This window comes from Egretta garzetta, unplaced genomic scaffold (assembly GCF_000687185.1).
Source record: "Egretta garzetta isolate BGI_Z169 unplaced genomic scaffold, ASM68718v1 scaffold526, whole genome shotgun sequence".
Taxonomy (NCBI): Eukaryota; Metazoa; Chordata; class Aves; order Pelecaniformes; family Ardeidae; genus Egretta; species Egretta garzetta.
Window position 1 is genome coordinate 687,323 of NW_009259967.1, and position 17,059 is coordinate 704,381.

The following is a 17,059-nucleotide window of genomic DNA, read 5'->3' on the forward strand; positions in this document are numbered from 1 at the left end:
CACAGTGAGGGAAGCTGCTAATAAAAGCCCCCACACACTGAGGAAGCCTAGGACACCATTTTGGAGATGTGCTCATGGATTTTATGAGGCGAAAGCTTACCATGGTGAAAGTGATAATGGTGAAGAAAAGTCACTTGATACACAAGCGCCAGTCTTCCTTTCAGCAGACAGATCAGATAGATTGATTGCTAAAGTGTCATCAAATATTTGACAGATCAGACCCAAATGGCATGGTGTGCTTACACCACCTACGCAGCAGGCAATCTGAGTCTTAAAAGTAAAGCTACAGCCTTCTTCGACGTAAGGTTTCCAAATGGGCACGTTATTTATGGGAATCTGCCCAGACTATCAGATGAACACCCTAAGAGACGCGAGCTTCCACCTCAAATTCAGCAGCAGCATCTCAGTTCTCCAGTTTAACTACTGAATTACTGATTGCTTCTGCAAACAGCAGAAAGAGTGAGAAAAGCCAACAGAAAAGAACTGGAAGTTACTATGATGGGGGAAAATTCAAAATAGAAAGGCAAACAGGGATGAGGAGGGAAGGAGAGCTTAGTGAAGGACAACAGGGATGGGGAAGAAAACACATGAGGGGAGTTAGTGGGGGAGGGGAGACACTGTGGAGAGAGAGGGGGAACCACAAACCTCACCTCAATGTGAGAGACCCAGAAACAACAGCACCCAAAATCTGAGACACCCTCCATGCTCACTGGCTTGCTCAGTCCTTCCCTTTGTCCCCTCCTAAAGCCTCAGACTGGTCACTGTGGTTGGGGAGCGAGGTTGTGCTGTGGTGGGACCTCCAGCACCTGCTTTCCCGCTCCCCCGTCCCCTCAGCTACCACAAGGATCGGGCTTCTCCTGCCTCCCGCCTCCACACCAAGCAGCCGGAGGAGCCTGGGGCCTGCCAGAGGCCCCTCAGTACACCCCAGGGCCCCACAAACCACCCCAAAGTGAGGCCTCACTGAGGACAAGACGAGCACAAGGCTGAGGACTCGGGCAATCCTCCCTCCTTCCTTGGGGGAAGTGCGAGGCAACTATCAGCACAGCCCCAAAACCACAGCAATCGCCTCAGCCAGGCAAAAGCCTCAACCCAACAGGAACATGTCAGCCCTGGCCACAGCACACAAAACACAGAATTTAACACTGCCAACCTGGTCCGTGGTGCCACCCGGTGCTCCAGAAAAGCAGATAAAATGGATGAAACACAGTATTTTCCTCCTGTCGATGCTGCTGCTGGCCCCTCCACAAGCTCTCTGAGGGCTAGTGCTGGGCCCAGGTGTTCCCCATTACCTGCCCAGCCCCACAGGTGCCACCCCTCAGGACAGGCTCCCAGATTGTTCCAGAAAACTTACTTCCAGCCTTAGCAATCAATTAATGCACCAACCTCACATTTTAGCATACACAGTCACACATGTGGCTGTGCTTTTTGTTGTAGCCAGGACAAGTTGCTGCTTCATAACAAGAATTAACATCAGTGGTCTGGTTTGTCATCCATGTTAGATTGGGACAGGGGGACACAGAGGATAGTTGCCCCTGGCTTCCTCATATACCTTAGACTTTGTTATGATGTCCATGTACAGTACTTTCTGGAAACATCCATTGCCCTGACTGGACTTACGAGCTGGTTGCTTAAGAGACAAGAGAGTACTGCATAAAAGTCGCCATGGGGCAGGGTAAAGGATATTGCTCAGGTCTCCGGAGCCACGTGTCTGCTGGTGTCTGCTAGTTATGCCCCAGCAGAAAATAAAGAACTGGACCAAAAGAGGGGCCAGGTGCCGCTCTGTCTAAAAGCAACACCTTTGTGTGTCAGTAACCTGCACACAGCCATTGCTCAGGGGCAGGGTTGCCTGGAGGCTCACCATGACACTGCCAGTGCAGCATCTCGTCCTTTTGCACAATACAACTTCAGTCAGGCTGAATTGGAGCTCTTCACACTCTTCTTTGGGCTGGGGCCGGCCAGAAATCCATATACAGCATGTTTGCAACAGTGGTTTTGAGAATCAAGATTACCGCAAAAAAGGGAAGGAGGGGGGCACACAGCGGCCATTTCACCCCTGCATACAACCACCACTCATTGTACAAAACAGCAGCAGTTCTGAGAGCATGTCTTCACAGTGCATTCTCCATTCAAAGGGGGGGAAAGACCAGTAAATTGTCATAAAGTTATTTATACAGGGGATATCAGAGGGCCAGCTTTGTGAATGGGGAGCTTCAATGAGCTTCTATAAGCTGAAGAAAACATGTTTTGCTCCCAGATTTGATTAGCAGCTAGAGGCAGCACCACTTCATTGATGAGAGATTTCCAAGAAGTTTGAAGAACTAGGAAGGAGCAAAAGCAAGTTCTGCTCTACTTTCTGTCTGACACCAAAAGAAATGAATTTGTCTGACACGTAGTATATTTATAAGTCCACATCTTATGGCTTGGATTAACATGCCTTTCTGCTCTACTTTCTGTCTGACAGTAGTATATTTATAAGTCCACATCTTATGGCTTGTTCTATCTGTCCGTGACTTCATCAGCAAAAGGTGCTTAGGTTTGCCTGATATTAAGTGGCCAGACAGAATGCATTAGTCTAGAAATAGATTATTAAATTCCACTGTCAAACTGAAATAGTCAATAAATACAGTGGAATGCAAGTGCTTTAATCATATAATGCTTCATGTATACTTTACTGCTAGAAGTCCCCATACAGTGAGGTTTCAGTCCTATTTTGATTTCTTCCTTGCCTAACTCGTTACTTTCTTCTGCCAGGCTTTGTCCTACCCCAGTGCATAGTACAGCCAGCTACTGAGTTGCCTACATCTTCTTTGGGAATCGCTCCTGCCCAAAATGGACCAAGCCACCAGACAGGCATCCTAAATCCAGGGAATTCAAACTACTCACACAGTCAAAGGATCACAAATCAACTCCATTTCTTCTAGGCAGAAAAGGACATGCTTCTTAGCTGATGATTTCTCTCTCTTCCCTTTCAAAATGCGAAGGAAGATTCAGTGGAATGCAGAAAACTGCTGCCATTAAAGTTATGGGATGCAAAACTGTGACAGCCCCACCATCTTACCAGCAACTCAACAGCAATACTAGAAGGATTATCTCCAACTCATCTACAGTCCCACCAACCACCTCTTTTTAAAACCACATTGTTGCTGCCTTCCAGCAGATTCCCTGCTGAATTTTTCCCAGTACAGATTCCCATTGCTCCTATATGGGATAATATCAGTAACTTGGACGAAACCAAGCACTTTCTAGCCACAGAGGACCAGAAGATAGAGGGTTTTTTTTCTTTCTAAGAATTAAAAGACAGCACCCATGAGGATTTTTTTATTTGGTTGGTGGTGAGTTTTTTGTCTTACAATCAGAGTTACCAGACAACACATGCTGTTCTGAGTGAGAGCCACTTCAACCTCAGAAACCTATTTGTGAAAAAAAAAGCAGGATTATTTTCTTCTCAAAGAAATCTTAAGCTTTTGATAAGGAGTTAAGAAGTCACATCAATTTTGGGGATGGTTTTCATTTGCTTCATCTCCTCAGTTACTCTGATCAGGATTTAACAGAACTGGCACACTTTGGTTCTGCTTCCGACTGCATTCAGTTTAAGTTTCAAGCTTCCATTCACTCTACCAGGATTTTTCAAAAATGCTCCTGCTGGCAAAGCACTACATGATTCTTAGCAACTGATCACATAAAAAAATTATTTAATTCTCCACACTTTCTCCAAAAGTATATGCAAAAATTAAAAGTGCAGAAAATTCAAACCAGGTTTAAGGGTTGGCTGTTTTGGTTTTTTTTAAGTCCCAATTACACTGAAGCCAGGAAAGCTTACATTTAAACTAGATAAAGCAATGCCCTCTAGCGTTCTGCAGAGAAATCTAGTGCAAGACTCCCCAAAGCCTTAAAAAAAAAAAAAAAGAAAAAAAAAATCAAGCTTAGGATTGCTGTACCATTGCAAATGACAGCCAAAGTTTTGAAAGCTTATGGCTCACATGCAGCGTCCTTAGAAAGTTCTGCACACAGGTGTGGCCTGCAGAACGATTTGGGATCCTCTCTTTTCCTTCCCTCCATTGCTGATGCTTCCATCAGAATTTCAGGTTAAAAGATGCAAGTATTTTTCTGGGCATATACTAATGGTTTGAGGAACATCTGGAAACAAGAGGGGCTTTTGAGAATCAAGAAAAAGCCTGATCCTTTACTTCCCAGAGTTCACAAAATAAATGAAATCCACCTCCTCTCTCGTCACCTACAGATAGAATCCATGGACAGTTTTTTTTACTGTCTTCCTACCTGTGGCACGTGACAAGTCACTCAATACCCACCCTGCACCACCACCACCCTGAAGTACACACAGCATTGGGTACCCTGTATTAATGACCCACCAAACAAGCAGGATGATGCCTTTGGCTTGAAGAGCTCTCTTACAGAGCTCTAAAGCTTAGCGGATTTCCTCACAGCAGTAGCATTTCCAAGGTACTGATGAATTGCAAACAGAGCTATCCAAACTCAAGAAAGATTTAAATAAAGGAGAGCATTCTCATAGTTCAAAAAAAACCCTGCAGATCTATCAAAATATTTATTTACACCCTTGTATACATTATAAAATTCAACTTTGCATTGCAGAAAGGACTGCAAGAACTTTTATAACTGAAGGTCTGAAAAGCAAAAGGCAAAGTCCTTGATGAAGGCTGCTTTTAAATGGGCAGCTAGGAGGCCTTAAATTTTACCATCCATTGCTCTTGAAAGACAACTGCTGGGCTCTCACCATCTAGACAGAATAGAAACTTGAATGCCTTTTATTAAACTTTTAATCACATCAAGTACTTTAAAAATAATTAACAACAAATAAACCCATGCTGTTATGTGACATTGATATGCAGCAGAGAGGAACCACAGACCAAAAGCTGCAGGGAGGACGGGACGAAAAACAAACAAAAAGAGAGAGAGAGAGGTTTAAATGAAACATCAGTTCTACTCATTTCCTATCTGAAATAAGGGGGTAAAGATGAAGTGTATTTTCTAGCAACTTAAGGAAGACTAGTACACTTGGAAAATTGCCAATGCAAAGACAGCACCACATCCATAAAGTTACTGGCTGGAATTTGTTTCTTGTCTGGCACAATTTCAACAATTATGAGCTGGCCTATTATCAGTGTTTCACACTCTTATTAGGACGTTCACTTCAGCAACGTTAATACAGGCACGGTTTCTTTGGAAGGAAGCTAGCTTGGCCTGTTTGATAGGTAAAGGGAGAAGCCTAGGTCTTTAGGCTAGGCATCATCCTGCACCTTCTAGAGCAATTTATTCATAAGAATAAAACAAAATAAGTAACTTTTACAAGTTTTGTTCATAAAATTAAGTTCTCCAAACAAAAGCCTGCCAGAGTGACCATAGTTTTGCAAAAATTTTTGTATATAAATAGAACATTCAATGAGATCACACCTAGGGTAAATTCTGGACTTGACCTGGCACACGTGGTGAGCCTTTTAGGGCACTATACTTGTAGCCCTTGATTCTGAGGCTGCAATACAGAACTTGGATGTAGAAGTGGGATCAAATTAGGAATTTTTCAAATTAGGTTTAAGCTTAGGAACTCCACTTTAAAATTTAAATTACATTCCCCTCTTCTCAGAGGGCAACTGATACATATTCTAGTTAAGCAGATACTTGGGAGGTTTTTTTCCCAAATGAGGAGTGGTTACTGCCAAGCATCCTTCCCTGCAAAGAAATGATTTTTGATCTTGTTATATAAGTGTAAACAAATTATGGGAGAAAAGAAAGCAGTTTAGAGACTATCCAAAAGACAGCCAAGGGAGGATATCCCATGTTTGTACCACTACACTAGGAAATACTATCTTTTAGAGGTCTGACAATACATCTGTGTGACTGATTGTGGGCACAGACCACTGTCCTGGAGAAGCTGCTTGTATATATACATTGTTAAAAATAAGCTCTCAGGATCACCTTCTTCCTTGCTGTATTGTCATTTTATTTGCAAGGGATAGTGTGGGGAAAAGACCATTCAAAACTCAGGGTACAAAAAAAGCAAGGGAAAGATCTGGGGAAGACAGACACCCCAGACAGAACCCACAGTCTCCCGCCTGACTGAATGAAATAGGTTTTCCACTTCCTTCAACAGGAAGTATTCAAGAGTCCAATGCCTCTCAGATACATTCTCACCTTCTCCATGGAGAAGTAGATCAACCTGAAAGAGAATGGAAGAAAATGCTCCAGCATTCATCAGGTAGAGGCCACACACATATATTGCCATATCTTGAGATGATGTGTATTGTTCTGCAGGGCTGCAAGCATCCTACTAGTGCTTCACTTTGTGAAGATGCCAAGTGTCCAGGTAAGACACTAAAACTGTCTGAAGTGCACATAGTTTCATCAGTGAAGCACAAACTGAGCTCTTCCATTCTCCCCCTTGGCCCTCTTCTTGCACAAGTGTTTTGCTATAAGACTAGCGCTGGTGCATTCTCATTTTCTTTCTGTGTCACGCTCTGCAGGTACTTCAGTCGCATGGGAGGGAGCTGCTCGTAAAGGTCAAATCCCAAAGGGCTCTCTGCATTCAGCAGTCTGTAGTAGAGTAGGTGCTTTTTCAAGTTCTGAAGAAAGAAACAGCAGCCATTAAGCAAGTCCGAACAGTATCTAATCTTTTCCACCCTGCCTCCAACACCACATAGCGACCTGCCAGATAGTATGGTTCTACCATGCCCAACACACTTAATTGCATCATCCTCAACAGAAGAGCTATATAAGGTGAGTTTCTTCCAAAAAAAAAAAATCACTTTTGATTTGCATGAGATTTCCTCTTCTGAACACAACTCCACTGTCTCCACAACGACCCCTCACAATGACTTCTTGCCAGAAGCCCAAATGGGGTTTTGAGTGGGATCTATGACTTTACTCTGGACACTAAACATAAATGGCCAAATGACCCAGCTCTGTCACACAAATTATAGACTTTGGCAAGCTCCCTGAGAAAGAGAAACCTTACATCTGTTTTGTTCTTTTTTGGGGAAGCATCCAACTAGAGTTAAGGGAGATCACTGCTGGCCACCTATTCATAGTTGTGCTAGAATCATCTCTCTAGGACCTCTCACTATCCAGGCATAATGCAGCTTGGCCAAGAGGCATGGGAATACAGTACAGAAGATTAATCTAGGTTCCGATTGTCTCAGTGCTTTGAGTTTAATTACTACAAGAACTGGATAACAGTATTTATAGTGATTGCAGGTCAAAACCCTGCTGCTCATCTGCTCTCATTCTCAAATTAGCAAGTAGTAAAACGCAGACTTCAAAAGCAAATTTCAAAACACAAATTTGTTAAACACAAATTTCAAAAGCCAAAGGTAAATCTGTAAGAGTACCATGTCAGAAAAACTTTAGTCCCAGTGGCACAGACTGAACCTTACAGATCCTACCTCATCCACCAACAGCCATGTCTTCCGCAGCATGCTTTTCCGAGCAGCATCTGTCTCCTGGGAACAAAACATACTTTGCTTAATATGGCACAGTGCTACCTTCGCCCACAGGCATACAGCACTCCATGAGGATGCTTTGCTCATTACGATGATGCTCCAAAGAGCAGCTTGTTCCATCAGCTAGGGCTTGAGATGGCCATCACTTGGATCCTGCCTCTCTCCTCCTTCCCCTGACCTGAAACTCAGCTGATTTCTCAACTTTCAGGTAGAACTGTAGATCAGAGGTGAAGTGTTAGCACAAGTAACCACTGCTAGAGGTCCCAAGGCCATGGGACAGTTTCTGCCTGGTTATTCAAGCAAGGTGAAGGGAAAGAATATTCTGCACTTTGAGACTGACCCAGTCAGAGGCTAAATCTATTACAAGCTTTCTCTGCCTGATCAGCTCCCTCAACTCCCTGCTTCATTCTTCCCCCCATACCATAGCCCACATAGTGACTGACTTCAAAGGTTTATGTAGGATTGGCTACCATTACTGCAAGTGCTTTAGGGTATTATGAACAAGAGCTGCTGTCTGCACCTCATATGTGGATTCTCAAACAGCTGACCAGTCCTCGAATCATCTGCTGACAATCTTAGTTTTCAAGCCCAGGGTCAGTGATTCAGCACAAATCATACTGGACCCTTGGGAAGACCAGATGCAAAACCCAAAGCTGCCAGCCCCGAGGCTCTGCTATCCATTACCTACCTGTGTCGTGCCGTCTTGGGAGAATATAAAGCTGTTCACATGAGCCACAGCCACCACATAGAGAACAGGGCACCAGGTGTGACGCAGTGCACCAGTCACCAGTGTTCGGAAGTAGAGTCGCAGGAGGTTCAGGTTATCCTCAGGAGGGGAAGTGTATCGCTCGAGAGGCACAGGAAACTGCAACAAACCCACCCAGAGGCAACATCACAATTTTTGTCTAAGTAGCGAGGGGAAGTTAATGACTTCAGGCTGCCCTTCCCCAGCTGTTTGCGCACACACTCCCATATAACACGCTGTGTTCTGGCACAACTCCCATTTGGCACAGAGCTGTGACTGCACACACTGACTAATGTGACATGTCTTTGACAAAGCATCCTCAAGACCTCTTCAGCTTTATGGAGAAATGTTTTACTGGTTAAATCACTGCAGTTGCTTTTTGGCACAGGTGAGAAGAGTGGTTTCAAAGTAAGGAGACAAAGTATTTGCAACAGCACTGCATCCTGCTGATGTACTAGAGAGGCTTACACTGACCTATGCATTTAGCCAGCAAAGAAAAGCCAGAAAAATATGTGCCAGAGTTAAGGTTGCTGTTAAGCAAACTTTCCAACATTTTCTGACTGTTGAGCTTTGAAAAATAGGTTAGAAAAGCTTCTAGCAACAACTTGGTTTTGTTTGCTTTTCCCCTCTCTAGAAGTCCAATTTTTATTCTTCTCAATTTTGGATACGTCCTCTAGGGCTAAAATTACATATTTCACTTTGAAGCATCTTCTTTACATGATTAAAGACAATCATTGATTTTACTCAATTCAAAAAGCAGTCAGCCTGCTAGGGTATTTGTACTGCCCGCTAAGGTATTTTTAGCTTAAGGCAAAAAGGGAAAAAACCCAAACAAACAATACTCCTCAAGTGATCTTGCTCAACTTTTCCAACACATAGTTTGTTTTTGAGCAACACAGTAATGAAAACATTGTTCAAAGTATTTGGCTTTAAAAAAAATTTCTGAGCACATGAAAAACAATCCGCTTTTAAGCGTTCTCCATTGCAACACATGCCACAATTCTGATGGTACTGAGGGATCTGGTGTTGATGGATCAAGACAAGATAAAGCACGCAACATAGAATCAAGGCTTTCATCTGGAATACGGTGTTCAGCTCTTTTCCTACATATATCTGTGGAACCAGAATGGAGACAGGGAAGGGCTACTGGGAACATCAAGAGAACAGAATGCTTATCTTAAGAAGCAGGCCAGAATATCTTGACTTACTTGGCTTAAGAAACAAAGGCTCATCTGGCCATAATGATATGGAAAACTGGCCACAGGGCTACTACAACCAGAGCAAAAGCGCTGCAACCACACAACATAAAGCACTGATCTCGTGTAAACTGCTGGTTCACAGTGGTTTGGGGGGGAAAAAAAAAAAATTGAAAGGTTATCTTTGTATTAGTAAACTTTATGCTAGATCAGGTATTGTTTGACAACTGACATACAACTTAAAGCCAGCTAAATTACATCTCTTGTGCTCTGCTCATTCAAAAGAAAAGCAGTCCTGCACTTGACAGATCAAATTTTTCACTGAGGTACCCAGCAAAGCACAACTCCAGTATAACTAAATGTGAAACATAGTTGGGAGGAAAAATGACTGTTTGTTCATGCACTGGGCAAGGAAAAGGTTCTCACCAAGATGAGGGAAAGGTAATTGCTGGTAGAAGAACATGGGGTGCAGACTGGCCCTTCATAAAGGAGAAGGAGGTTCTCAATCATTAGACCAGCCGGGGTGTGGGACAGTTACCACTGAAGACTGAACAATTTCACAGCTTCTGCACTCCACATATACACACTATCTGCTCTCAAAACAAAATTCAATGGGTTTTTGAAAATGATTATGTGACACAGGCGTGCACCTACAGAGGCTGGACTCCATTCTTCAGACTTACAACCAATCAAGCTGTTTAAAAAAAAAAAAAAAAAAAAAAATAAAAAAAACCAAACACACAACAACAACAAAATCCATACATTACTGCATTACTGTCACAGCCCTGAATCAAAAGAACATTGCTCTCCATTCCTATTCTATTTTACATTCCATGTATTGGACTTTCTTCAGGGAGAATGAAAAGCTTCTAAGCAAAGAAAGAATGACTATTCTTCAGGACAAGGAGGGATGAGGAAGAAGCCGAAGTGCTGGGAGGATGCCCAAATCAAGTTGGAGAAACACAGGCAAGAGCACAGTAACCCAGAAATATCCAGTGACAGGCAACTACTATAAGCCAGGATTACCTGCTGGAGTGGCACTCCCAGTGCCCGCAGGATACTTGTGTGCTCCCCAAAAACAGAGAGACGCAAATGAACACTGAAACGCTTCTGTAGAGGTAGAAGAACAAAGACTCCAAAGAGTGGATCTCCAAAGGAGACACCTTCAAACTGCTCAAGGAGACTTATATAGAGATCATGGAAGGAAGCCAAACCAGGGAGAGGAGCATCCAAGTTCAGGGAGTCCAATGCCTTGGGTTGGCAATACACAGAGAGAAGGGCAGCTGTGTAGCGGTGGATCGGTGCTTCTAGAAAGAGGTCAGCGCCTGTGAGGAAGACACACATAAGCCGCGCAAGTTTGGCAGCAGTAGGGATGCTCTGCAGGGTTTTAGCACGCCAGGTTTCCAGCAACAAGACCCACTGCAGGTTCCAGGTCACAGTGTTGACGAGGTCAAGTGGGAGAGAGTTCAGTACAGCCCCATGTGTCTCTGCATTAGTCACTTTGTTGTAGAGGCTGATAAGTGGAAAGAATGGCCAGTCTGAAGGCAGGATGGGCCCTTTGACCTCAGGAAGCAGCATTGACTGGATAAGGTAATTTCGTCCTTGGTAGGATGCTTGGGAACGCATAAGGGTAGGCTGCAAGTGGACAAAATGAGAAAGGTAGCAGGAGCGGATGAAAGGCAGATTCTGGTACGATTCTTTCAGCAGTGCACCACGAGTAGCCTTTGAAAAAAATGCTGCTGCAGAGCCAGGCTGTGCCAGTTTGGCACTGGTACCCAGATGCAAAATATCAGAGAAGTCGGCTGCTTCTGGCCCTCCAGCTTTCCCTTCACTGCAAGATAAAGACAAACATCAGTTAAAAAAACCAAACAAAAACCAAACAAAAAACAGAAATACAGAATACCAAACAAACCAAACATCACAGAAATCTCTACAATCTTCCTGCATCATGGGGAGTAGTATATGCACAGCACTCACAACAGTTTCTACAGCATTCAGCTGTGATAACACTGATTGCCTGTAAAGCATCAGCTATTCTTAGCATTTACAGAGAATATACAGAACTACATTTGGAGTTAGCAACACACTAAGGCCTTGCCATGAAAAACCTCCACACAATGCCAGCAGTCTGGTGTGGAGGCTGCAATGCGTTGTCCAGAGCAGCAGCCTACTTACCCACACAGCTGTCAGGGTGCTGAGATGAAATACCACATATCATACAAGGCCTACATTAATTACAAAAACAATTCTCGAAACAGTAGCTTCGCAGCTGGCAGTGGCAACGTCAGGGGAACCATACACACCAGTAGTTAGAAATTGGGGGTGGGGGTGTCATATCCATATGCCATGATCTCAGACCAGAGATTGACCATGTCTCTGACTATTTGTCAAGTTCTCACAAAATGGCAGCTCTACAGGAGGTATTTGTAAACAAACAAACAAAACCAAAAAACAAAAACAAAAAACCACAACCAAAAAACCCCCAAAAAAGCCCCAAAACACAACCACAAAAACAGAAACCCCACAACACCACCACCACCCCACCCAAAAAAAACCCCACAACACCCAGACAAACCCACCCACAAGCTTTCCTTCTTTTGGGAAAACTATAGTTTCTCCTTGCAGCACCTTGGTCCAACCTCCTACAGGGATGTGCCATGGTAAACTCCAAGGGCATTGTGATGAACAAGATAAACTGCTACCATTTTCTTGGCCAGACATGGGAGGCTTCACATCTGAGATGCTCCTGATTTCTTCCAGTGCAAGGTGGAAGACATTACAGTTGTCAAATCAGCAAAAGTTTGTGTAAGAACTTGTACAAATAACAGTTTGAGGAAGATTTAATATGATTTTCAGGCTATGTCAAATGCCCATGTCTAGTGAGAATCAGGTCTATCAGGAATCACAGGACTCTTGCCACAGAGGAGATCAAAAGAAACTGGTCACATTTCTCAACATTGGTACATTGGAGAGAAATCTGCAGCCACACTGCTGGTCTGATTAGAAGGGTCTGTGACTGGAGAATATGCCAATGAGTAACTAAAATTTGAATACAGGCCCTATTAAAGGCCAAAAATTATGACAAGATTGCAGCACCAATGTGTGCTTTTTCAATTTTCCCAAGTTTTCCCATGTACCAGACTACAGAAAGGAAAAAATGCAAAGCTTACGGAAGAAACTCCGGATTAAAGGCAAGATCCAGTAGGACCTCGTAAGCCAGATGCTCACTCCCTGGCAACAGACGGCTTAGCAATGCCATGGCAACACAGTGATGGAGTGAGGCATGCTGGGCATAATCTGGACAAGTGCCTGCCTGTACAGGAAACAAAACAACAGATAAAAGCACTATATCATTTGTCAACAAGGCAATCAACAAGGACAAGAGGGTCAGCCGAGACATAGATCTCGCTGGAAAGTGAGAGACTGAGGCAGACTGCAAGAACTGCCAGCATTCATACCAAGTTCTTTATCCTTCCCCTGATTGTCTTCGCTAGTTGGACACCTTTTTTAACAGCACACTTGAAAACTTTGTTCTCATTCTAGCCCAAAGACAGGCAAAAATATAATTTTGCCAAGCAAAGTATTTTGGATTTAAATCCCCACACCAGTAACTGTAAAGATATTATTTGCTAACGGGGCATTAAAAGACAGCTGAAGAGTCACCAGACCTAAGTCAAATATGAGAAAGAACATGGATGCAAAGACTAGTTGCCAGTCTGATACACTGAGTTGGAGAGACCAGGGTGAAGTCGATTCCTCAGGTGAATGAAATGAAAGGACTAATAACAATACCATTCTCCGAGCCAACATTAACACAAAGTACTGCAGATGATATTCATGGCGCAGGATCCACACAGATGAGGGAGTTACAGAGGGAGGTCTGGTCTGCCAGCTTTGATCCAGATAATCCTTCAAGCCTCTGAAGCCCAGCACAGAGCTGTACTATAAAGGAATCAGAAGTGGAGACAAATACTACTAAGACAGTTTGTGCTTGGAGGAAGTAAAACATAGCCCTCTCCAAGACCTATCCCCTACCTTCTCCCATGAGAATTCCTGTTGGCTACTCCAAAAGGGATATTTAAAAATAGCCTGATAAATATCTGCTTTTCTACCTCTGGTCTCACCTGCATCCATCATGATCATCCCCACCACAGGTAACTAGTAGTCACTGCCTACATTTTCCATAGTGCTTTATCTTTATAAAGCAGAGGTCAGGCCAGTGGCTTAAGAACGTTTTCTCTCATCTGGCCAGATATCACTATCAGTAACCAGTCAGCTAATTCAACATAAGATGACAAAGGAACGTTCTGAGAAAGCTTATGCTAGGTACTCCATCTGTGTAGGACTCTGCCATTTCCTCTTCAGAGTTTGCACTCTTCCATGACACTCTTGTTCTAAAAATTCAGGGCAACCAGAAAGGGAAGAAACCTCTTCAGCCACTGCAGCACTCGTACTCTTGTTTAATTTTATCCCATTTTTCTTTGTTATATAAGCTTCAGCCATCCCTTTTCTCCTTTGACACCCAGTTATCTGTTTTGCTTAGCCAAACAACAGTTATTTAGCCCTTCTCAATGTTCTTTACAAATCCATACTTTATGCGTCATCATCATTCATCACCTGCTCTATAATTCCAGCTTCCCAGTGGCAACTGGATATTGGAATTCAAAGACAAAAGATATTTTTCAGATCCTCATCGCACCTGTTCTGAAAATGGGAGTATTTCTCTCTATAGTACTTTTATATTTTTAAAATAAAAATACACAACAATACCTTTTTAATAGTCCTACTAACATCACTCTTAAGCCTAGGAAGATACAAATACTAACCTCCCTCACAAGCATATCATCATTCACCTAGAACTTACAGTGAAAAAGTCTGTTTCTCACCTTGCTGGTCAGGCCTTTGTGAATGTGAGTGATGTTATTGATGAGAAATAGGAGGGCAGTAAGGAAGGGGAAAGGTGACTTGGAGCCAACCAGGCTCAAAGGAGGTTTGCCTCCAGTGCAGCTCAGAGATGCAATGCTGAAGATAGATTCTGGTGCTGGGGAACAGGACAGAGGGTTGCACAAAGCAGAACAGGGCCTGCGTGAACAAATAAAGAGAGAGGGGTCAGGTCAAAAGCACTCCTACTGCTGAAGAATTGTCTTGTAGGAATGTTACTATCTAAACTGTACCACACATTGCAGTAAAACTCAATCCTCGAAGGCTGTGCAAGAAAAAGATCTAGTATCACAGTTGGTCAAATAAGCACTACTGCCATACAAGCTAATGCTAGTGAGGGGTCACGAATTCTAATCTTCAGCTAAATTGTTCACAACATCCAGAAATAATGATGCAGTGATGCATCTCCGATGTCAAACATTTGAAAGCATTGGGCCTTTGATTAAAAAACAAAAACATTTCCCCATGTACGTACTTAAACCAGGCTAATAAACCTGCCCACCCACTCAAGACATTTCAATAATAAACTGGCAGGCAGAGCCAAAAAGCCAGCTTATATCCAAAACTGACATTGCAAAAATACTGCCCCTTACGTACTCATGAAATGTATAGTTTTAGAGTCTATTCAGAAAGAACCTAGCTTTAATGTACATGAACGTAACTGTGCATGCCACTCTTAGTGTGTGTGGTCACTCTCTGGGGGTGAAACTAGAATTTCTCAAACCAGCAGTGCTTACAGGGCCCACACTAGACATAACATGTCTGTGCAGGCAAAACCACCACAAGGAAGAGTGACCATAAGCATGTTGCTCAACAGTAATGGGGCAACAGAGCAAATCCTGTTAAAGATCCATATCATTAATTCTATGACAGAGAACTAGTTCTTTAAATGCATTGCTGCTCTTTCCACTGGTGTTACCATTTAGGAGATGTGTGAACACATCTGCGGCTCACAGAGTACCCTGAACTCCTGGCCCTAATCTGCCCAGAATGTTTAGACAAGACTGTCAAACTATTAAGGCAGAGGTTAGCTGACACTTCATTTTTACAAGCCAGTGTTAAGAACAACCTAGGAGAATTCTTGCTGATGGGCTTTTACAGCCTGACAAAACCTGTTGTTTTCAGACCTGAAGGACAGGCAGGAAAGGGTGTAATGAGTGCCCTTGTGTGTAGGAAGCTTTGGTGCTAAGAGCTTCAGATCTCAGTTCTGAGTCATGAAAGAACATGGACCAAACTGTTTGGTGACCACTGAAATACCACCTAAACCCAAAGATTTCAAGTGCTCTTTATATCAGGTGTTCTCAGAAGCAGCTGTCTCCCTGACTGCAAGTTAGGACCTTTAGGTTCCCCATCTCCAGAGGGTTGATTACAGGCTACAAAGGAGGCTCCCTCTACAGCAGAAAGACAGAATATCTGCCGTGTTTAACAGTTCCCAGAGCCAGAGGCAAAGCTTATGTTATCCAAATGTCTGAAAGAACAGTTTGGTATCTGGCCTTTCACTTTCTTGCAGGGGCTTTCAAAGACTTAGTGAAGCTCTGCAAGAGCTTAAAGAAAACAGCCTAGTTTAAGTTTTTTTATATAAGCAGAACGATGCAGAGCACATGAATGTACACACACACTCACCTCCCTGATGTAAGAAGGACTCAAATTGGTATTACTTGTTTTTTCTTTCAACCAGTGAAACCAAAGAAGATTCAAAGCCAAGAGTGACTAAAATCAATCTGAAATTGATATGAAAAACACAGCTACATGGAAGGGCAGAGATGCACACCCTGCAGCAGCACCAGTAGGAAAGAAGGAACTGGAGAACCTCTGTGGCCATCATGCTTTTTACTGTGAGGGGTGAGAGGACAAAGCAGGGTGCAGACAGAGCCCTACTGCACTCTAATTCACACATACGGGGCACATATGTACAGGGAAAAGAAATGGGAAGGGGAAAACTGCCACACAGTACAGTATAGAAATGAGGCTCCCTTAGCTTCTTGCAACAGCATCTCACCAGTGAAATAATTTTACCTGAGCAAGTCCCACATGTTGTGTATGGCTGGCTGGCTGAGAAGGGGCTGCAGCACCTCAGACGTCAAACGTTCCAGTTCCTCTAAGCAGTCAATTGGATTAACTGATGGCTGCAGAAGACATGGAGAAAGACAGGAAAAGATGGTGAATTAAGGCATTCCAGTGAGGGCAAAAAGATAGGTTGATTTAATTGCTTTCCCTGTATTTCTTATCTTTTTGTCAGACCACGTTATCTACATAGTGGTACTGCTCTAGGTGTTCTTGTGCTCAAGTATTAAAATTCATCACAGAGATTTCTTTATTGGCTGGAAGTATGGGATTCTTGGGATCAAGAGTCCCTAAATGAAAACTTGGCTTAAGTGACTAATCCCCCCACACACACCGCTGATCTTTCCATTTAACTTGAAGATGGCACAAAGGCGATCAGAACTACCTTAGGAAAACATAGTGGCACTGTGAGGGTCTCCAAAAAAGATTGGGGGGGGGAGGAAATCAACTGTATAAAGTGCAATTGACCTACCCATCAAAGCATGACTGTGGATGAACACTGCACAGAGGAGGATCTGTGGCTTTTAGAGAACCATCCGAATTCTTCCGACCCTAGTAAGCAATATTCCAGGTTGAAGGAACATGCTGGCAAATGTTAATGTCCTTTCCCTTCATCAGAATGCTACTTTAGGATACAGAAA

At 43.3% G+C, this 17,059-nt stretch overlaps 2 protein-coding genes across 2 annotated transcripts in view; both read right to left on the bottom strand.

The window, feature by feature from the left end:
- LTK (leukocyte receptor tyrosine kinase) overlaps positions 1–6,254 on the bottom strand; it is a 178,079-nt gene extending 171,825 nt beyond the window's left edge. Inside the window, exon 1 of the mRNA XM_035895760.1 lies at positions 6,169–6,254. The gene's annotated coding sequence lies outside the window, so the exon portion shown is untranslated. The remainder of the gene's footprint in view (positions 1–6,168) is intronic.
- RPAP1 (RNA polymerase II associated protein 1) overlaps positions 4,758–17,059 on the bottom strand; it is a 37,455-nt gene continuing 25,153 nt past the window's right edge. The window contains exons 17-24 of the mRNA XM_009640224.2: positions 16,371–16,480; positions 14,300–14,495; positions 13,206–13,355; positions 12,584–12,726; positions 10,440–11,244; positions 8,161–8,337; positions 7,416–7,472; positions 4,758–6,596 (exon numbers count right to left, since the gene is read on the bottom strand). Coding sequence (XP_009638519.1) covers positions 6,444–6,596; positions 7,416–7,472; positions 8,161–8,337; positions 10,440–11,244; positions 12,584–12,726; positions 13,206–13,355; positions 14,300–14,495; positions 16,371–16,480 — 1,791 coding nt within the window. The 3' untranslated portion in view covers positions 4,758–6,443. The remainder of the gene's footprint in view (positions 6,597–7,415; positions 7,473–8,160; positions 8,338–10,439; positions 11,245–12,583; positions 12,727–13,205; positions 13,356–14,299; positions 14,496–16,370; positions 16,481–17,059) is intronic.